At 41.6% G+C, this 22,631-nt stretch overlaps 1 protein-coding gene across 1 annotated transcript in view; it reads right to left on the bottom strand.

Moving 5' to 3' along the window:
- Positions 1 to 5,814: 5,814 nt before the first annotated feature.
- Positions 5,815 to 22,631, bottom strand: part of SBSPON (somatomedin B and thrombospondin type 1 domain containing) — a 33,811-nt gene continuing 16,994 nt past the window's right edge. Inside the window, exons 2-5 of the mRNA XM_073631798.1 lie at positions 16,260 to 16,454; positions 14,485 to 14,575; positions 10,257 to 10,433; positions 5,815 to 8,767 (exon numbers count right to left, since the gene is read on the bottom strand). Coding sequence (XP_073487899.1) covers positions 8,650 to 8,767; positions 10,257 to 10,433; positions 14,485 to 14,575; positions 16,260 to 16,454 — 581 coding nt within the window. The 3' untranslated portion in view covers positions 5,815 to 8,649. The remainder of the gene's footprint in view (positions 8,768 to 10,256; positions 10,434 to 14,484; positions 14,576 to 16,259; positions 16,455 to 22,631) is intronic.

Below are 22,631 nucleotides of genomic sequence, written 5' to 3' on the forward strand. Positions count from 1 at the left end.
TCAGCTTGTTCAATTAAGCATTGACAATAAAACCTGAAAGCCGATTGGTTTCTATGCAGAGCTGCACCCGTTTTTGCACACTTCAGTTTTAATAAATCCCCCCACAGTTTGAATGGGATGCTGGGCTTTGAGATAAGGAATCTCTGCAATGTCTGAACTTTTTTTGGCACCCTGACCAGTTCAAGTTCAACTCCAGTTAAAACATTTATCAGTGCTTTGAATGGAATAGGGTTAAAAATCTCAGAAATTCCTATTGCTGTCTGTGTCCCCATTGGCATGAATTCACCATATGTCTCATTCCGGTTATACCATGTGACAGACACAGGAAGTGATGGAAAAAATGTTCTTAATATGGCCTGGTCCTTCTCCTTCCTGGGAAATCACTGGTATTGGTTTTCATCCCAGGTCTGTGTTACAGGCGCTCCTGTTGTAAATGCCATTTGCATGCTTTGTTTATAAATAAACTATAACTACTACAGCCCATAGATGAAGATGAGGTTTTTTTTCGTTCAGCCAGCAGGTTGAACGAAAACTGTCCTGATTCCCTATCCACACACTTGTGGTGGATGAGGGAATCCTTCCACTTTATCTTTGTATTCTGAGAGTGGGGAGCCTTCCCTGCGGTCAGAATACACTGATCAGCGTTGCAGGCTAAAGCCTGCAGCGCTGATTGAGTGTGGAAAATCTGAAATACTTTATATATTTCTAGTTATTTCCCTAATTTTCTCATTTAAACTAGAAAAATTCTCAGCTGAATGCTTAATAATTACTATGGGCATCCATAAATTACCACTTTCATGTATGAGAGCCTTTATTTATCCCGATTATGGCACAACTTAACTCAAAATTTCACATCAGAAAAAAAAAAAAAAAAAACGTGTGTAGGACTTTAAATAAAGAAGAAAGGCTGACTACTGACTACTGTTTCTAAAACTAACTGGCATGCCAGCCAATTAAACCCATGTTGCTGACTACATAAAGTGAATGTACACTTTCATTTATACTATTCCCATATTGCACAATCATCAGCTAATCAAGGCTAGCCCACAATAAATGTCACCACAACAGTGGATCTTCTGAACACTCTCTAGACTGGCAGCTTAGCATTTCATAATTACATTCCTCGGTAAACTACACAACATTTTTAAATAAAAAAGTAACATGTTTGTAGGTTTAAGTAACAAAACAAACTAAAATCTCTTCCCTGCTGATGCTAGCTATTCCAGTGATCCTTCTTTTGTGATGTAGGAAGTAGTGGGCAGATAGCTGAAGAGGTAAGAATCAGTGGGTCAGGGTGGCAAAGTGAACTCCTCTGATTCGTGGCGGGAGACATCATAATATCATCTGCCCACCTCTCCACCTCAACCAACCAGAATAAGACTTGTATTCATTCATAAAAATACAAAGCTTCTTCTCAAAGGCTAAGCAGGACTCAGCCCCAACTTGATTTTGTTTGTTGAACATCCCGCTGGTAGAATACAGTGCTGTATACTGTATGTAGCTTATGCTATATATGTTTATACAAGCTCCCAGTGGTCACATCTGTTAGCTTTCTCCAAACAAACTATTTAAAGTCATAGTATCCCTGGAGTTAGGTTTTAAGGATACCATATCTACTCTCACTGATATTGTATGCTCCTGCTTAGTATTGAAGCAGCCTGAGATATCCAACATGGGTCACCTAAATTACCTACACCAGCTAAGTCTTTCTCAGTCCACTCACTGGTAACGCCTGATCTAAATCTCATCTGGAGAAGATTTGTACTCTTTCAAAATGCTTCACTCAGCAGAATCCAGTTGAAATTTTTCCTGATAAAGTTGACAATTCCTGTGGTAGATCCTGACATTTTTTGTCTTAAGATCTCCATAGGCCCCATGGAGGATTATCAAGTGTTCAAGAACCTGGTAGACAAGAATGTAGAGGCCATTTTTAGGATTCACTTTTTCCTAGTGGGCCCAGCCATGCAACCAGGCAGTTGTTTCTTTTCATTACGGTCTGGACTAAACACATAGCCCGAGATCCTAATTCCATCCGACAGATTACTCTTTCCACAGACAGACCTTTTACCTATGGCCCTAGGCTACTGCGTGAACAGCTTGACTGACACACTTCCTCAGATCTCCAGGATGAGTTTTTTGCCATCCATATGTGCAGGATCCTTTGGCTTAAATGATGAATGCCTTGAGCGGTTTCTCTTTGAATGCAATCACCTGTTTGGTACCTTTTAGGATAAATACATCAGGGAGATTACAGGGGGTAAAGGTACCCTTCCACGGAAAACGAAGGCTTGCACCTCTGCCAGTAGAACTTCCACTCTTAAGGCTTTTCCCTTGCTTCTGGTTCCAAATCTAAGCTAATCATACTTTCATCAGAAGACATGACCCTCCAAAGCCAAGGATGGTTCTAAGGCTTCTTCCCAGTGATGGAGTGTCCCCATTTCTCAGAGTGGGCGGAAGTCTGTCAGACCTTTGGGTCCTAGGAAATCTCAGACACCTGGGTCCAGAGTGCCTCCCTGCTTCATGCTTTTAAAGTTTGCATTCCCATCTTTTTGTCTCATCAGTACTATCTGTGTTTTACAGTGGTGAACAGAATTTGTCACCTTCCCCGTTGGCATCTTCACGGCCCCCTGAGTTGTCACCAAGGTGCTTTCCCCAGTCTTGGCTCTGCTCAGTGCTCAAGAAATTCATATTATGGGCTACCTAGATGATCTCCTGTTAAAGTACCAGTCCTCCCTATCCCTGTTAACCAACATCCAGTGCAGAGTTGGCAGGGCTTTGGTTCCATCATCAATCTTGCAGATTTGAGAAACTGGGCCTGATATTAGGTACAGCCCTGTCCAGGATCTTCCTAGCTCAGGACAAGCTTCTGTCCCTCTATTTTCATGTCTGGGCACTCAGAGACCAGAGGAGACCTCTGATTCGTTCCTGCATGAGGGTCTTGTGTCTCATAGTTGCCTCCATCAATCCCTAAATTACACAGTTGCTGAGAGACAGACTCTCACAGCTCATGCAAATGGGCAAAAGGTCAGGCCAGGCAGAGAACAAGGATTGTGGAGAATTAGGCAAAGGATCAGGGCAGCTGGATAACAAGGATCAGCATGGAGGAATAGGCCATAAACGGGTATCAGAACTTGAACAGAGATCATGAGTACAGAAACCTGGGAAAGCAGATACTTAGAGAGGATTTTGCGGAGTCGACTCCTAAGTGCATTGAGCAGATTTAAATCGCATTCGCTAATATGGCCTCAGAGGAAGCGTCCAGCAGCATATCTTGGTAGGAACCAACAGGGGAAGTGTGAGAATATCTAAACATGTGGATTTAAAAGGACCTATGGTTGTTTTTAGGGGATTTAGAAAAATATTAGACTTGAGTTTACTCAATTACCACACTCTTTATCTGTAATCTCTACAACAACCCATGGAAAGCCATGTTGTAAAGCGAGGTGGGATCATTCCAGCCTGTAAACCCAGAATCAAGGTTGCGCACCTGCACCTCTGTGCAGTCAAGTGCAGTTTTCTGCATGCATCTCACAGCATGGATGCAGGTATGCATGCACATTTAGTGCTCACAGTGGCCCCAAACAGGCTTTTTAAGTTGAGCACTGCCAGTCCAGTGCTGAACAGTATTCCTATGACCTGCAATTCCTGCATCCTGACTGATTCCTGTTACCAACCTGGCTAGTTACGTAAAAGGTATTTCCATCCTTACATAAAAAAAAAAAAACAAAAAAAACCCCAAGAAATTAAAGATGAATTCCCAACACCCTTCCCGCTTCTTTGGTCCCTGCTGCAGTCTCTTCTTACATCCAATACAGAAGAAGAGACTCTCATTGGTTGGTGCGGTTAGTTCATTGTGCTTACCAGTGGCAGCTGTCCATTGCCAGCATTTTGCTCTTACTCAGCCTCCGGGGCTGTGTACAGAGCCTGAAAGTGTAGACTGGTACACGGCCAGATGTGTGCAGTGGATGACTATCAGCACAGCAGATAACTGCAGCGAGAAGGGTTTACCCTTTTACCATCTGCAAATTCTGCTTATCTGTTGTTGCACTGACCCTTGCTTGCTTTATTGGCAACAATTCTTTCTTAACTTTCTATTACTTCACTATCTGCAGATTACTTACCTGGCCTGTTCCTGATTGAGTCTCTGCCTGCTGACCTGGCACTGCTGATTGGCAGTGCACTGCTCGCCTGCTGCTGACCTCGGCTGTTGTCTTCACCTTGTCTCACTGGTGAACTACACCTACTCCTCCCTTTAGACCCTTTGACAACCTGTGAGGCCAACAACAACCACCAGTACACGTGCTTTGTTATCTCTACAATCTCTGTCTTCTTGTCAAAGGGTGTTTGGACTGGAGCAGTAAGAGGGTCTGCCTTCATCATCATCTGGGGGTCTTCTGGGCCTTAGCTATTAGGTCAAGTTCCTATTCAGGTACAGTAAAACCTTAGATTGCAAGCATAATTTGTTCCAGAAACATGTTTGTAATCCAAAGCACTTGTATATCAAAGCAAATTCCCCCATAAGAAATAATGGAAACTCAAGTGATTTGTTCCACAACCATTTATTCATAGGTCCTTCAGTTTATAGTCCATATAAAAGGATTATAGCAATGTTGCGTAACCATATAATGTCCATCCACAAATGAAAGCCTCCACAAGGGGATTAGAAGCAAAATCCAGCAGGAGCTACAGAGTATAAAAGAGAAGAGAGGCGCCTCCAAGTGTAGCAATATGGTTACATTTAATGAAGGTACAACATTTAGCAACTCACATGGTTGATGATCGGCACAGGCATCGGGGGTAAAGCTCTCCACATAGACCACCCCCCCGCACCGCCGGCTCTCACCGCTGTCAGTCTGCACTCATGACTGGGAAGACAACCCTGCAGTAGAGCGATCTGACAGCGAGGCTTGAAGTACTGGTGGAGTACAGTGGGGAAGGGACGACGTTGATGGCAGTGCGGAGGATGGTCTATGTGGACAGCTTTACCCCGGATGCCTGCATACTTAGATGTTAATGTTTTAATCATCAGCCATGTGAATTGCTAAATGTTGTACCTTCATTAAATGTAACCATATTGATACACTTAGAGGCACCTCTCTTCTCTTTTATACTCAGTTGTGACATGACGCTACTCTTATATCAAGACATTGTTTGTATATCAAGTCAAAAATAATTTAAAAATGTTGCTGGTCTTGCAAAACGCTCTTAAACTAAGTTACTCTCAAACCAAGGTTTTACTGTACTTGACCTAATGGCTAGGGCCTAGAAGACCCCCAGCTTTGAACTTTCAGGAGGGGAAGCGGAGAATACTGGACAGTTTAGTTAGCAAGACAATTACAGCCTTATGATCACCAGTATCATATATAATATATTTTATAATGAAAACTGTTTTAGTGGTATTCTGAAAACTTGAGGCTTCCAATATGTAGAAAGTTTTTAAAAAATACACAATTATTACATAAAATATTTTATTACATTCTTTCTTTAACATTTAGACAGTAAAGTTTGTGATACAAAACCTTATACAATATATAGTGGTGTATTCCTTAGTAAATGTTGAACAAAAGGTAACAGTTTTTTTAATTCCAAACAGGAATGTAGAAGGGTTATTTACTATGTAGAAAAAATGTGTCAGTATATTGAGAATATCTCTGTTTCAAAAATTCTGTCCATTGTGTCTTAGTGAGAGCTTGGGATCCTTAGTTCAGTTCCTTTTTTTGGTGTGGTTTCCATCTATTTCCATCCAGGTGCTCTGTTGTCTTGTCACTTGTCAAAAAACTCATACCAACATATGTTCATGTCTTCCTCTGTAAAGCCTAAAGTTCATTGGCTCTTTAAAGCCCAATTCCAGGCACATTTTTTTCCCATGCAATGGGGCTCTGCATGAGTTAGCTGCTTGTTTTGTCTATCGGTGCCGGTGAACACAGCACCTATACTCCCCCGAACCTTCAGAACGCGGTGCTCCCCCACCTCCAACGGTGAACTGTTCCTGACATCTTTGTGTCCAGAGTCGGTCTATGGGCGTGGTGACGTCAGAAACAGTCCACCCCACAAGACCGCTGGACCACAGGGAGGCAGGAACCAAAGGGACCAGTCTTGCGCATGGAAGGTTAGGTGTGTATATCTTGGCTCTCCGAACCCCTAGACCAAAACTAGCCATTTTTGGTCACTTCATTTGCAACACATTTATTGTAGCATGATGCAAATGAGGTGACTGCTAAAAAGACTGCATCATTTAGTAGCATTATATAAAATCGCCTATGTAATAATTGCTTTGTTTTCATCACGAAAATACGAAAAATATTAGGCCTCATGCACATGTCACTTTTTTAAGCATTCAGTATTTTTTTTTCTGCCTCCGTTTGCCTATGTTAGCCTATGTGTCCATGCACACATAGGTATTTACAAGCACATTAGAAGAGGAGTGTTTTGGCAGAAGAAAACCCCGCAGAATGCACCTAAACGCTAGATGTGTTTATGCGTGTTTGCCAGTTAATGCATTCTGATTGCTAGGATATTCTGGGAAATAGGATGCATTTACAAGCACAGATGTGCACGCGCACATAACGGGTATGCAATACGTGGCTTTTAATGCTTATTTTAAGCAGTTTTTCTCCTACTAGGAGAAAAGGCGTTTAGTGGAGCTGAGGCATTAGTGATTAATTTCTCATTTCCTTACCATGGAGTTCTTCATCCTCAAAGTACTGAGAATATTTTCACTAACATTTTCCCTCAGATATGGTTTTATTCCCCCTGTCAACAGTGAGTTGGCAGCCTGCCAGCCTTCCAATCTATAATTCAAATACAACAGGTGTACAGAGAGCAGGGAAAAAGCTTATATGCAGATTACTGACTTCCAGGACTTCACTTGATCTCTTGTGAAATTTGAGGATGAATTGCTCCACAGTGCCTACAGCTGAGATAAGTAATGTCTTTTTTTTTTTTTTAAAGCTTATTAAGGGCCGGTTCCTACTGGTGCAATGTCCGAGATCAGATGTCATGCGCACCGCAGTGCAAATCACATGCGATCTCTGTGCGATGCGATTTCAGCCATACATATGGTATGGCTGAATTTGCATCGCATTCGGACCAAACTCGCACGGAACCCTTTTTTTTGGTCGGCAGCAGAATCGGATCGCATGGGTGTTCACACCCATGCGATCCAATTCCTGTCCAGGTTTGTAGATCACACTGCAATATGAGAACTGATTTGGGGGTGTCATTAACTTTTAACTGACACTCCCAGCAGTTCGCATAGGGCAGTGTGAACTGTCGCCGGGAGACATGCGATGCGGGAACCCGCAGTGGATTCTCAGGGTTCCCGCATTGCAGCAGTGTAAAATGGCCCTAAAGCCCAAAAAAAAAAAAAAAACATTCCCCAATTAAAATTCTCACCCAGGAGTATACAACTTTCAGTGCTGCCTCCCTGAACTTTTTAAGCACAGTAAAGAATTAACAATGGACACTGAAGTCTTGAGACAGTCCATTAGCTTCTAGAAGTGAAGGGGGAGGAGCAGGGTAGGGCCTTGCCATCCATAGGCTATGGGGCTGTGTGTTTCTATTGATGCACATAGTGCATTCAGACACAACTCTGTCCCTGCATGCAAGGGTAGCTCCATAAAATGCTGCAAGAGAAAAGAGCCACCCTGAAAAAGGAACCATGAGGCAGCGGTTATGACACCAGTATAAATAGAGGAACATAGACAAGGATTAAAAGATAAAGAAGTTGCACACTCATTAGGTGATTAAATCAGCTGCTTTAAAAAACTGACGGTTTAATAGTACTTTAAATCTAGGGGATTGCAGACAAGGCTCTGTTACTTATCTGACTCCCTGAAGGCTCTGGTGCTCTCCTCTTCTCCCCAAAGCTCAGATCTGTGGATAGAGCCTCCGCATCATCACGTACAGTGCAGGGCTATTAACCCTATATTGTACATGGTGGAGGCGGGAGTGTGACCAGGAACAATTTATAAAGGAGGCTGGGGGAAAGTGGTTGCACTCATCTCGAGAGCCTGCTGGAGCAAGGACAAAAGTAAGTAATACAGCCAATTCCTCAATCCCCAGATTTAACAAGCATTTAACCCCTGCAATATGGGGGGCACCACTGCAAGGGTTAATTTTTATTTTTTTTTGCTTTTGTTCCTGGAGTTGGGCTTTAATTGCTTGCCAAGCATACTGTAGGTAAGTAGTTCAATGTTGTTAGTCTGGTCACAGTTCTATTCTACATTGGTTACAGACGGCCAGATCTTTTGTCAGTTACAGTAAAGGTATTCTAGTAGCAGTTGTGGAAGCCATGATCTAGTTCAGATTTGAATGATTACCATACATTTTCCATCTTCCTGCAAGATTTCTGAGACTGATCCTGGCAACTTTCATTGCTTGCCGGATCTAACTATCCATCACGCATAACTCAAATGTTTGTTAATTTTCTAAAGAAGGTCTTATATCTGTGCCACTGCTTGTGAAAATTCCATAGCTGAAATTATGACCAGTGGAAGTATCTTGCCCATTGTGACTTCTGACCACTATACATATGTTTTTGACTGTTAGTGCTTTTACCAGTAGCAAACATTATTTATTTATTTTATTTTTGCCTTTTATGTGTTTAGAATATTCATTAAAAATGCAGGTAGGGCTACAAGTCCTCTGTTACGTAAATATAAAGCTGTGCACCATGGGGCATGAGCACTTGTCAGCTTGTCTTACTTTTCTCCAGGTCCCATAACACCTGGCATTGCCCACAGCTTGCCAGTGAAGAATCTGATTCCTGAAAATAAACATAGAAAGATCGGTCGGTGGAGCAAACATTTTTTTAAATGTACAATATATAATAACAAATGATTTTAAAAAAATGCTTTAACCCTCATTTTCTTTTTTATTCCTAACACTAAAACACCAAAGAAATTGGGTAAGTGGCATTGCTTATAGGTTCCACAATCATACTAACTTAGCAAGATATCATTATGTAAGTTAAAGCGGAGTTTCAGCCTGGGTGAAAAAAAAATACAAATACTGTAGCTGATGCCTTTTAATATAAGGACACTTACTTGGCCGGGCTGAGCCCGCAATGTCGGCACCCAAAGCCAACCCGTCTATCGGCTCCGAGTGCAGGCATCGGCATCCTTACTAAGGAAAACAGGAAGTGAAGCCCTGTGGCTTCACAGCCTGTTTCCTATTCTCTGAATGGTCCCGTCATCTTCTGGGACACACACAGGTCCCAGAAGGCGACAGGGGGAAGGAGAAGGGCACAAAAAAAACATGGAAGTGATGTACCTCGCCGCGTTGCCATGGGATAGAAGTCCTGAAAAAATTATACGAAAAGGGTATGAAAAAACAAAAATGAGGGGGGTGGGGTGTACTTATGTTTTCAAAGGAGTTCCATTTTTGCCTAGAACTCCACTTTAAGTCATCTTGTATACTTATTTGTGGTTCTCAACCATCATGATTACCTCAATCTAACTTAAGAGCTTAATATTTTTGATAGAGTAAGATAATCTGCATGAACCAAGGATATGTGTGTGAGCAGCTCAGGTTGTATGGGAACGAAGTCCTGTACCAACCTCTGTGAATCCTGGCCGGGTAGGGAGCTCGTCTATGCTCCAGGCAATTGTAGAGAGTGATAGGTGTCCCTGAGCCGCACATCAAGTCAAAGCCTGCTGTGTAATAGTGAATGGCAGTTTCAGCCTGGAACCCCGTCAGGCCACGCCCCAACGCATTTCACCTCATCCACCGGAGCTTACTCATGGGGAAGATAATCAGTATGTAGTACACCTTAAGGCCCCTTTCACACTGACGGACCAATCGGGTCTGCCTGTCAGTTTTTCAGGCGGACTCGATCGGACCATCTATAGAGCAGAGCGGCAGATGTCAGCAGACATGTGTCCGCTAACACCCTTATAATGCTGCTGCAGATTAATCCCAGGTGCCCAGAGTGGCAAGGGCATGAACCATAACATTCCAAAATGCAGCAACTTCTCTTGTTTAATAAACAACATCAGGGGTCTGATACATTGCTGATAAGCTCTTTGTCAAAGATTGTGGAAAATTCACTATGGATTGGCCAGTCAATATGCACTCACTAAGCAATAAAAACATGTATTAACTTGAGTCCTTTTAAAAAAAGTTTTTTTCCAATAATTTGAAGGTTTTATTTCTTTATTTACATGCTTGTCTTTAGGATTGATATGAAAGTTTTACATATTTTATGTTATACATATATTATTGCTACTTCCAACATGAAGGGGAAATTTACTCACTCATTGGCATCACTGCCATCACCAAAGCATCGATGATTTCTAATATGCATTGCAGGGTGCTGACAGGCAACACATACTGTGTACCCTTCCCGTAGGTAGAGCATCCAACGGGCATGTGGACGGTCCTCTGTTAGACAAGCTGGAGATAAGGATTCAATCTGAAACTCCACACAATATCTGTTGGCGATTATTGGAAGATTACCATCATTTACCATATGTAAACCATTTAAGACACACACCGAGCTATAAAATTGGCCCAATCCTAGATATATAACTAAGTACACTTAGGAACCACAACATACGTTGAAGGGATGATCTTTAACTAGTGAAGCACTCCAATATCCATCCTAAATGTAACCTCTTAACCCTCAGCCATTCTAAAGAATTTGATGAAGGTGCCTAAGACTAAAGTGATTATGCCACTGGTAACCACTCACCAGCTACCAAATTACTAAAAGTCCACTGACCCTCTCCTATGGTGTCAATATCTCATTTTCTTAACCAGGGGGTGTCACTATGTTGTTGCTCCCTCATTAGCAATAATTCTGCAGAAAGAAAGTGACATTTTGTATGTAATCTGGCAGATGCACCTCAGTGAGGTGTTACCAGCAGTATTCAAAGTTATTTGCCAAATACTAGTTGTGCCTGCAGTCAAGACAGTCTGCTTGCTTTGTCTTCTGTCTGCTATACCACTATCTACTATATGTATTCTTGATTGTTAAGTTGCCAATAGACAAAAGAGGCAAATATGCAGACATAGGCTGACCAGCCAAAGATTTTTTTTTTTTTTACAGAGTGATGCATAAATACAATATAAATGCTCAGGTTCACTACATGCATGTCTATATACACAATGATAGGAAGGGGACCACTGTCAGAGCCGTGGGTGAATGGAGAAGGTATTTTATCACAGAGAACATCAACAAGGCTCCCTTGAGATGCAAACATACCAAGATAACCATAATTATTTCTCTTTTCTTTTTCGTGGAAGTTTATCTAATGTACACACCTTGCTAATATTCATGGTGGTACCCTCCTTCATTTCAATATTTATCAGGTTCCTGGTTTTAACTTTTTATTTTTTAATATACCAAGATAACCTCGAATGCCCAGTTGGCCCATTAGGCATAACATGAAATGTTTAAAATGTAATACACTTTGCGTGAAGATACACTGTAAATAACAAAGATATAAGTAAGGCAGCTACAAACAATAAAGATGTTCCAGGCTTCTTCAATGAAGCTCCACAAGCAGTAATATTCATGTACAAAATGGAACAATCCAAAGCAGTCAATCAAAATTTTAGGTGCCGCCATTGTTCCGGCAGTGAATTTTCATGGTGACTACTTTGGGTATGCTCTTTATTATGCAATCATTATGCTGTATTTTCTATGTCTTAAGCAACTGTTTACAATTATCATTTATATTGTTATTAATTTATATATGTGATTTCATTGTATAGTGTGATTTCCTCCGGACATTTTCCCCTGACGAAGGGAGGCAACTCGTCCCAAAACGCGTTGGGCCGTCTGGATACTTCATGGGAATTATCACCACCAAAACAGCTATATTATTGGTTTGAAATTTGTTATTGATGTATAATATTGAATAAACTATTTTTATCATATTATTATTTTGTTGCCGCTAAAGTCCCATCAGTTTGGGGGTATTTCCTTTTTCTATCTAAGGCTTCTTCAATGAAGCTCCGCAACCAGTAATATTCATGTACAAAGTAGAACAATCCAAAGCAGTCAATCAAAATTTCAGTCTGCTAAAGTCACTTCTTTGAGAGATGAGTGATAAAAGGTCCCCACGTTGCAAATATTTCTTTATCATGACTGCATACGTCTGCATGTTCTAGTGATTTTAACAGATAATCAGTGGAATTCATAGAGTGTTTAGGACACTCTTTAGAATTCCTATGTTCCTGCATCCGAGGGTACTTAGGGAACTCAGTCAGGTGATTGCCAGACCGTTGTTCCTAATTTTTACAGACAGTCTATTGACTGGAATGGTACCAGCTGATTGGAGAAAAGCCAATGTAGCACCAATATTTAAAAAGGGCCCACAAAACATCCCTGGGAATTACAGACCAGTTAGCCTAACATCAATAGTATGTAAACTCTTGGAGGGGATGCTAAGGGACTATATACAAGATTTTAGTAATAAGAATGATATCATTAGCAGTAATCAGCATGGATTCATGAAGAATCGTTCTTGCCAAACCAATCTATTAACCTTCTATGAGGAGGTGAGTTGCCATCTAGATAAAGGAAGGCCCGTAGACGTGGTGTATCTGGATTTTGCAAAAGCATTTGACACAGTTCCCCATAAACGTTTACTGTACAAAATAAGGTGCGTTGGCATGGACCATAGGGTGAGTACATGGATTGAAAACTGGCTACAAGGGCGTGTTCAGAGGGTGGTGATAAATGGGGAGTACTCAGAATGGTCAGGGGTGGGTAGTGGGGTCCCCCAGGGTTCTGTGCTGGGACCAATCCTATTTAATTTGTTCATAAACGACCTGGAGGATGGGATAAACAGTTCCATCTCTGTATTTGCAGACGATACTAAGCTAAGCAGGGCAATAACTTCTCCGCAGGATGTGGAAATCTTGCAAAAAGACCTGAACAAATTAATGGGGTGGGCGACTACATGGCAAATGAGGTTCAATGTAGAAAAATGTAAAATAATGCATTTGGGTGTCAAAAATATGAATGCAATCTATACACTGGGGGGAGAACCTCTGGGGGAATCTAGGATGGAAAAGGACTTGGGGGTCCTAGTGGATGATAGGCTCAGCAATGGCATGCAATGCCAAGCTGCTGCTAATAAAGCAAACAGAATATTGGCATGCATTAAAAGGGGGATCAACTGCAGAGATAAAACGATAATTCTCCCGCTCTACAAGACTCTGGTCCGCCCGCACCTGGAGTATGCTGTCCAGTTCTGGGCACCAGTCCTCAGGAGGGACGTACTGGAAATGGAGCGAGTACAAAGAAGGGCAACAAAGCTAATAAAGGGTCTGGAGGATCTTAGTTATGAGGAAAGGTTGCGAGCACTGAACTTATTCTCTCTGGAGAAGAGACGCTTGAGAGGGGATATGATTTCAATTTACAAATACTGTACTGGTGACCCCACAATAAGGATAAAACTTTTTCGCAGAAGAGAGTTTAATAAGACTCGTGGCCACTCATTACAATTAGAAGAAAAGAGGTTTAACCTTAAACTACGTAGAGGGTTCTTTACTGTAAGAGCGGCAAGGATGTGGAATTCCCTTCCACAGGCGGTGGTCTCAGCGGGGAGCATTGATAGCTTCAAGAAACTATTAGATAATCACCTGAATGACCGCAATATACAGGGATATGTAATGTAATACTGACACATAATCACACACATAGGTTGGACTTGATGGACTTGTGTCTTTTTTCAACCTCACCTACTATGTAACTATGTAACAAATGTCAGTGTAGGCGACAGACTCAATTACCAGACCAGAGTGTCCATACAAACACTTCAGTACAACGGAGCTCTCCCCTGATGACTGTGAAGCCAACAGCATCCTTAACAACCAGTAACAGGGAGGGAGCAGCACCTGCAAATATGCTGTTTACTACATGTGCACAGGAACAGGAACTTTGCCTGTTCCTGTACGCCAAATTAGAGTCGGTCCTAATTACCTCCAGTTTTGTTATCTACAAACTTCAGGTAATTATTTTTTAATGTGGTGCATTATAGCATCACTTTGTAAAAGGGTCGCTCTTAAGAACTACCTGAATCCACTGCATATGTCAGTAAAGTTACCAAAACGAATAGTAGAGATTTTTTAATTTGGTACATGCCATTTTAGAGGGCCTTAATTCCAAACAACTGTTGGTATTTCTTCTATAAATACCCTCCCCCCCCCATTGCGCAATATCCTGTATCAGTGTCGTGGAACTCGTCACAGAGGGATTTTGTTCTGTGCTCTGTGCCAACTAGGAATAAGTGCTAGAATTCATGTGCATTGCATTGCCTCTCTATTGGACTACTCTCAATATTTCATTTTTATTTATTCATGCACAGTGCTAGTGTCTGGAAGCCGAGTGTCAGCCTACAAACAGAAAGTCAGACTTGGCCTTTCTGTCTATTCATGATAACATTAGATGCCTAAAGACTACTGGGATTGGCCCCTGCACCTACATCAGCAACCCTACTGTAATATTTCACAATATGATTAAATGAATACCCAGGATCTTCTGTATGGGAAGCCCAGTCTGGAGACAATGCACGCTTCCTTCTGGCTTTGTTGTACTCAAAAGTCGTAATAAAAGCAGGCACTGGAAATAGAGAAACATATATATGTTATGAGCCAACATAAACCTGGAAGTGAATCACACAAAAACATTCTGTACACTGACAGTGTCACACGAGAGCTTTTTATGCCAATGATTTCTTTGTAATTTGAGAATCATGTTGTAAAAAGTCAACCACCTGACTATGGAAACCAATGTGAAACAGTGTCCTCTGTTACAGATTGCTTTGTATGGGTGACAATTATCTTGAATGACAGAACTGCAGATATGAAATCACAGGATGTCATGAAAAATGTTTTTGTGACATTACCCTTGTGTTATAAATACTGCAAAAGTAGCAGTAAAAATGCACTTATCAATTTAACCAATATTTTTGTTTGTATTAATGCTTTATAGTCTTTTGCCTACATACTTTGTGCTAAAAGATTTCCCTCTTTCCCATCTCTTAGGCCGGCCATACACGGTTAAAATCTCGGCCAGTTCAGCAGAAAGTTGATCGATCAGCTTGGGTAAAACCAGCCTGCTGGATTCTCTTGCAATTACTGCTAGCGGCTGCTATAGCTCCTAGCGATAATCACTGTCTTCTCCCAGCAGGGACAGCTTCCCCCACTTCCCCGCCGGGAGAAGACAATTGCCGATTCTCCTGTCAGCACTGTCTGTGTTGATGGGGGAATTTTGCGAATTCCTTTTATGCCCCGTCTATGGCCTGCCTTAATGGCCATTAATCTCATAGTTAAAATTACTATATGTCATTTTGCTGCCTTCTACTTTTAAAAATATCACTAATACAGAGCAAATCTGAATGCTGCTATTCCTTTCTTTACATTTTGTACATTTTTGGTGGTCCTTATTTTGTATTTGGAAATCTAATTGGAAATGTACTATATTTTGTAGAGTTCATATAGTCTCTGATAACGATATACCTTCTTTCTGATACTTACAGTAAACCTATATTAGAGATGTAAATAAGTAGGAATCATCATCTTTTTTCACTTTCATACCTTATGTTGTAAAGCACTGTGCAAACTGTTGGCGCTATATATATTCTATATAATAATAATAATAATACTGTATTTATTGCAATCTGTTTTTATTTCATATGTCGTGTATTTTTCATTATAATGAAAAATGTTGATGCAACATAAAGATGAAATTGATAACAACCAATTTGGATCATTTGTTATGCTGTTACGTTATTTTGGAAGTAGGAATCATCATTTCATTTCACTTTTATACCTTATGTTGTAAAGCGCTGCGCAAACTGTTGGTGCTATATAAATCCTGTATAATAATAATAACAATACTGTATTTATTGTAATATGTTTTTATTTCATATGTCGTGCATTTTTCATAATAATGAAAAATGTTGATGCAACATAAAGACGAAATAGATCAGAATCAGTTTGGATCATTTGTTATGTTGTTACGTTATTTTGTAATCTTCAAACATCGACAAAAGGGCCAAGCTATCACATTATGTAATCTGAATGAAATGAATGAATATGAATTCATTTGTTGTTTCATTATAATGTATTTAGCATTCATTGAAATTAGTTTCTATTGTGATTGTGATGTATCCAAATTTCTGAATAGTGACATTTTTGTCCGAATTTTGATTAGTAACAAAACAAATCACACATATCTAAGCTATATCTTAATTCTGAGCCTTTAGAGTAAACTCTACAGCTTTTATTATTTTGTATCGTACCATGTAAATGTCCACACTCAATGCCTTGGTGTGTGAAATATTCAAGACACCCAGCCTTCTCCTCCAGATGTGGACAGGGCTCTCCGCCATTCTCCGCCTCCTGTAGAACGTCACGCCTGCGCACTCTATATGTTGGGGTACATTGATTTGCACAGCCACTCCAATGACTCCATTCACCAACAACACATGCAAGAGCTGGTAAGGTAAACACATATATTACACCAAAGCTGCATATTTAGTATATTCTCATTCACGAATATATTGGAATGTACTATACTGGGGATAGTTTTACTTTTTTTGTACTAGGTGTATACCTTACAATTGTATACTACACAGGTAAGTTAAGTTAAAAATTGATTGAGTACCTGTTTTTTATTTGTTGAGCAGATTGTTTAATGCAAAATCCTTCAACTGTATTTTCTATGTCTAGGATTTTCATGTGCATGCACCAAGTTTACTTACCACTTTACTGGGCACTTAAACCCCCTTCTTGCCCAGACCAATTTTCAGCTTTCAGCGCTGTCACTCTTTGAATAACAATTGTGCGGTCATACAACACTCTACCCAAATTACATTTTAATCATTTTTCTCCCCACAAAGTGAGCTTTCTTTTGGTGGTACTTAATGACTGCTGGGCTTTTCCTTTTTTGCTAAAAAATTAAAGAAGACTGAAAATGAAAAGAACAAAACAGTTTTATAGTTTGTTATAAAATTTTGCAAAGGGATAATTTTTCTCCTTCATTGATGTGCGCTGATGAGGCTGCACTGATGGGCACTGATATGCTGCACTGATAGGCACTAATAGGTGGCACTGATGTGCACTGAGAGGTGGCACTGATGGGTGGCACTGATCGGCTTTACTGAAGGGCATTGATAAGTGGCACTGAGGGGGACTGATAGGTGGCATTGATGGGCACTGGTAGGTGACACTGAAAGTCAGCACTTATAGGTGGCACCGATGATGAGGCACTGATTGGCAGCACTGATAGGCATTGATAGGTGGCACTGGTGGGTATTAATAGGTGGCACTGGTGGGCACTGATAGGTGGCACTGGTGGGCATTGATTGGCGGCACTGATATGCACTGACAGGCGGCACTGGTGGGCACAGATGAGGCAGAGGTGGCTCTTCCTGTTCGGGACCGATGTCCCTTTGACAGAAGCCAGTGATCAGCTTTTTTTTTCTCCTCACGCTGTTAGCGTGGGGAGAAAAAAAGGCGATTACCGATCTTCTGTTTACATCACATGATCAGCTGTCGTTGGCTGACAGCTGATCACGTGGTAAGGGGCCAGGATTGGCCCCTTACTCTGACCTGTGATCAGCCGAGTCTGCGTGCAGGAAGCTCATGCACAGGATTATGTCTATTGACACCCTCTTGGCAATTAAGGCCTGCGATGTAGCCGTCTTTCGGCTATAGCGCAGGCAGGAAGTGGTTAATGACACCTAAATACATCAAAGAAATAAAAGATGCTGTGTGGCAATGGGCAAGACGGGCCTTGGAGAATCCTCCAAAGGATGCACTATAGAAGCAGAAAAACTTTGAAACACCTAACTGAACATGACAACAGTTACCTGAAGCTAAGTGTTAATCTGGCTATGCATGGATAGAAAATCGTTTGAAAAAGCATTCGATAAACCCGAATTTAGAAACGTTAGCGGGCGCATTTTTATTCTCAAAATGCAAAGTTTTATGCTATAAGAAAGATCTGTCATGTTGGAATTTTGTTGAGTAATCGTATGATTTTCTAAACGTTAGTAGGGAAATCAATCGTAAATATTTTGAAAAAACGTGCAGCACATGTGCATTGATCATTGATCGACAAAAAATGTACCATTTATGTCTTTAACAATCGATAATATGTTGACAAGTGTGGAAAACAATTAGATACAATGATGGCGTTAACATACAGTCGTTAGACAGACCTTTATCAAAAACTAAAGTTTTCACTGTGTACAGTAATAAAATACAGAGTTCCTCTAAAAAGTCCTGTCCCATGTCACTACACACTGTAACTTGGTAGATTTAGGTGCATTAGGAGGGACGTGCAGAGCCTGCGCCCACTCCACCAGTCTAGCGTACCTTTGTTACTTTGCTTCCAGTAACAGAATGGGGTCCCGCGGTGCACCTAATGCAGAGTGCACTTATTAACTACGGTACTTTCTTTGCAAACCTCGTGACCAGGCCATAGACCTCCATAACGTGAGTTCGGATCTGGTTGCCATTGAATATTGACCGCTAGGGAGGGAGCCAGAACATCGCCCCCCTCGCTACTGGAGGACCTAACGACTGGTTGCTTTGTGTCTTGAACTTGTACTTGGTTACTCTTATGAATTACTCTCCTCTTCCTTGTCTTGCCAAGTTAACCCCTTGTAGTGGTGTTACTTCATAACCTGTAGTGTTTACAGACCCTAGATCTTCAGATACACCAGAACCAACATGCACCCCTTTAAATAACTTCAGACCAGGCTCAAAATTGTTCATGTAGCTTTACGGCTGCTAACTCATTAGAACCAACATATTTCAACCTACCTACACTATAAAGTTTTTCTATTTAAACAATTTTAGAGGTATGCAAGTAGAAGAACTATGAATACAAAGATTACGCCAGGTTGCCTAAACAAAGCTATAAAAAATTAAAGGCAAACATTTGTGTATACATATAAAAATCATTATAAATACCTTTTTTTCCCTTTTTTATAAGTAATCACATTCCCTCTGTTCTCAGCTGCGAAAGAGCTGGGGGAGGAGAAGCAGCAGCACATTGATCTTCCCAGAGAATGGCTGTTGCAGGAAGGGGGGATATCAGTACAAGCCTGATCCTTGGATTAGGTCCTAGCACAGCCAGCACACTGACCGCGATGTGCTCCCATGCCTTCCTTTATTAGGAATGCAGAGGGACTGGCAGGAACACCGGGAGTGTCACACAAAGGAAGCAATACAAAAAGAATACTTTTTCATACAAGTAACGGGTAAAGCAGGCCCTTTCAGGAATATGAAATGTTGGGTTTACCTATTCTTTTTTTTTAACAGAAAAGTTTTTTTATTGTTATACAAGTTAACAAAAGGGAAAAAATATAAAATGTTTACACACATTGGCAATGACACAGTACATAGTGAAGATATAAAGGTGGATAGACAGAGAAGTCAAACCATAAACAAGTTATATGCTAACAGTCTTGCTGGTGTACAAAAAGAAGAGAAGAGGTAGTCAATCAGTCACAATCTCTGCAGTATACTATGAGGAAATGGGGGGGGGGGAAGGGAGGGAGGTCGGGAGGGGGGGAGGTCATGGACGGAGAGGAACCTCTTATGAGCAATAGAGTGCTAAAACAAATCATAGAACATTACTATGCACCCAATGGATGGATCCCTGTGCGTCTATCCATTGTGACCAAACTTTGTCAATTTTTTGGGGGGCAATTCCTGCTTTCATAGGGCAATTTATATAGTGGAAGCAGAGTTGATCGTTGCTACTCAGGATCTGAGAGTCGGAGGTACTGCTTGCTTCCATCTAAGAAAAATCTCCCGCTATCATAGTATAGGGCATAGAATAGAAATAACTTTACATGTCTGGAGACCACCACATCTTCCATAGAGCCAAGTAACACTATGATCGGATCCTGACCAAGGGACCAGTCCCCAAATTCATTCAAGGCTCCTATTACCTGCTCCCAGAAAGGGCGGATGAGGGGGAATTCCCACACCACATGGAAGATCGTACCCGGAGAGCAACTACATCTGTTACAAAGGGGGCTTGCACCTGGGTAGATTCTTGCCAGTCTCACTGGGGTATAGTAAGCCCTATGGAGGAACTTAAGTTGGAAAAAACGGTCTTTGGCTGAAATAATTGTATTGATATATCCACCCAGCAGGTCCTCCCAGTCCTCCTCAGTCAGCCCCGGGATGTCAGACTTCCACTTGTCATACAGCGCCGTCAGTGTGATTGCATGTGCAGAGGCAAGATAGAAGTATAGGGAGGATAGCGGTTTGTCTAGGGTTTTAGAAATCAGGAGTCGTTCTGTGGGGTCCGTCTGGAGAGTTATGGGATTAGGAATTTGCACCTGGGTAGCATGTTTAAGTTGGTAGTACCTAAAGGTCATGGAGGCGGGTACTGCATAAGTTTCCCTCAGCACCGAAAGAGGTAAAAGAGAACCCGTAGGTAAGATATATTTAAGGGTAACTATACCTTTGGATGCCCAGAGTTGGGGGTCTGGCATTTGGTAGTAGTGCTTAAGCTATGGGTTACCCCACAGAGGGGTATACGGGGAGAAGGTGGATTCTGCCCTGTAGATGGTGCCTGCCTGTTGCCAAACTCTAACAGTCGTTGTCATCGGAGTTGTGATAGCAGGGTGGGCTTGCTCAAGGCTGCATAAGACCCCAGGATTGCTGCCTCAAGTGTAACGGCTGGGTTCTGCTTGGGTTGGCTAAACCACCAGTGGACAGTCACCAGGACTGCTGCCCAGTAGTAAAGTTGGAAACTGGGAATTGCCAGTCCCCCCTGGGAGAGAGGGAGCTGCAGCACCCGCTTTGACAGTCTAGGGGTCTTCCCCGCACAAACAAAGGTATTGTTAAGAGCTTCCAACCTACGGAAAATCCGTTTAGGGATGGGGATTGGAGTGTTCCTGAAAAAGTACAGGAATTTGGGAAGAGAAACCATCTTCAGCAGGTTTACTCTACCAACTGGTGACAATGGCAGGGTTTTCCAGGTCTGAAATTTTGTAGTGAACTGGGCGACTAAGGGCAAAAGATTATCCTCCAAGTAGGCAGGCACAGATCCCCTGACTTTCACCCCCAGGTATGTAAATTCCTCTACCCACTGAAGGGGAGTCTGGGTATCCGTTCCAGAGCCCGAGGGGTGAAGGGAAAACAGGACTGATTTGTCCCAGTTGACACGGACCCCGGAGTATTGGCCAAACTGGTCAATTATCTCCAACGCAGACTTCAAGGAGGCACCCACATCAGCCAGATACAATTTCCTATTCTTTAATGCCTAAGCAAAGTCGTTTATGTCTAAAGTATCATTACACCTATGTATAAGCATTTTTGTTCATATAATTTTATACATCATTAGATTTATATACAGTATTCCACCACTAGATGGTAGCGGCTGGAGCCATGGAACCGTTTAGTTCATATTATGTTTGAACAAAAGAGGGAATTGAATGTCTTTGCTGTTACAGTTTAAAGAACAAGATTTTACACATCAACTACAAAATAAGATCACGCTAAGAGGAGTTTAACGAATTAGGCTCCTTGCACACAGGGGATGTCTAGCTGCTGTGCAATCCTCCTGGTGTTTTAGTGTGCCCAGGAGGTACAGGTGCAGTGTCCAGCAATGCTGCCCACAGCCGTTAAAGTCTATGGCAGAATGCGCCTGGACGCTGTAAATAGTGGTACTTGTGTTCAGGGTCCTATGCATTCATGGGACATGGGACAGCAGGAGTAGAACCAAAATACAGGATGTAAAAAATTGGGACTATTGGCAGGTATGCTAATGCCTTTTGTTGGTGTCTAGACATGTCAATTTTTTCCAGAAAAAGAGCACCAGTTCTTCCCTCTACATATCTAGACTCATGTCAGGGTTTCCATGTGACTGAAGAAGTTTCTCCTAGGACAACAGCTGTTCTCCCTCACACCACTGGTTCCAGAGTTGGCATGTAGGCAGGTTGAAATGCATTTAGTTAGTTTCCAGGAGCCGGCCCAGGCTGGGAAAGGCTTAAAGCACTTTCGGCCTAGTTCCTGGGCTTTTTGAATTTGCTGGGCCCACCTGTGATATATAAATAGGAGGACTGCTAAGATTGGAGGCAGTAGCAGTAGTAGCAGTTGTAGTCACTGTTAGTGTCATTTGTTGATGGGTCGGCAAACACCGGCAGGAGACACCGGCAACCAGGGACAGCTTCTAAGTCATGGACAATACCTACTGTATATGCATACCTCCCAACATTTTGAGATGGGAACAAGGCAAACCTGTTAGCAAAAGTATGTAGACGTAGGACACACACCCTGCCACACCCCCTTAAAGGACAATTATACATAAAAGAAAGATTAGTTAAACCCACAAGGGCTTTTTTTACCACTATTATTCATTGATACTGGCTTTTCACATTTCTTAATGCAACAATTTAGAAATTGGATGAAAAGTTTAACACTTTTTGAAAGATAAATAGTCCTTTTTGTATACAACTATATAGATGAGACCAAAATGAAGGACAAATGAGGAGGAAAGAGGGACAGAGGGATTTTATTTCAAACCAGGGACAGTTCCTCAAAATCAGGGACAGTTGGGAGCTATGTTAATGGACTCTCACTTTATGGAGGTATGCCTGGGCCACTACTTCATGTTAGTTAGGATTAGGGAAAGGTCATTATTC

Source organism: Aquarana catesbeiana, linkage group LG05 (assembly GCF_042186555.1).
Source record: "Aquarana catesbeiana isolate 2022-GZ linkage group LG05, ASM4218655v1, whole genome shotgun sequence".
In the NCBI taxonomy this organism is placed as follows: Eukaryota; Metazoa; Chordata; class Amphibia; order Anura; family Ranidae; genus Aquarana; species Aquarana catesbeiana.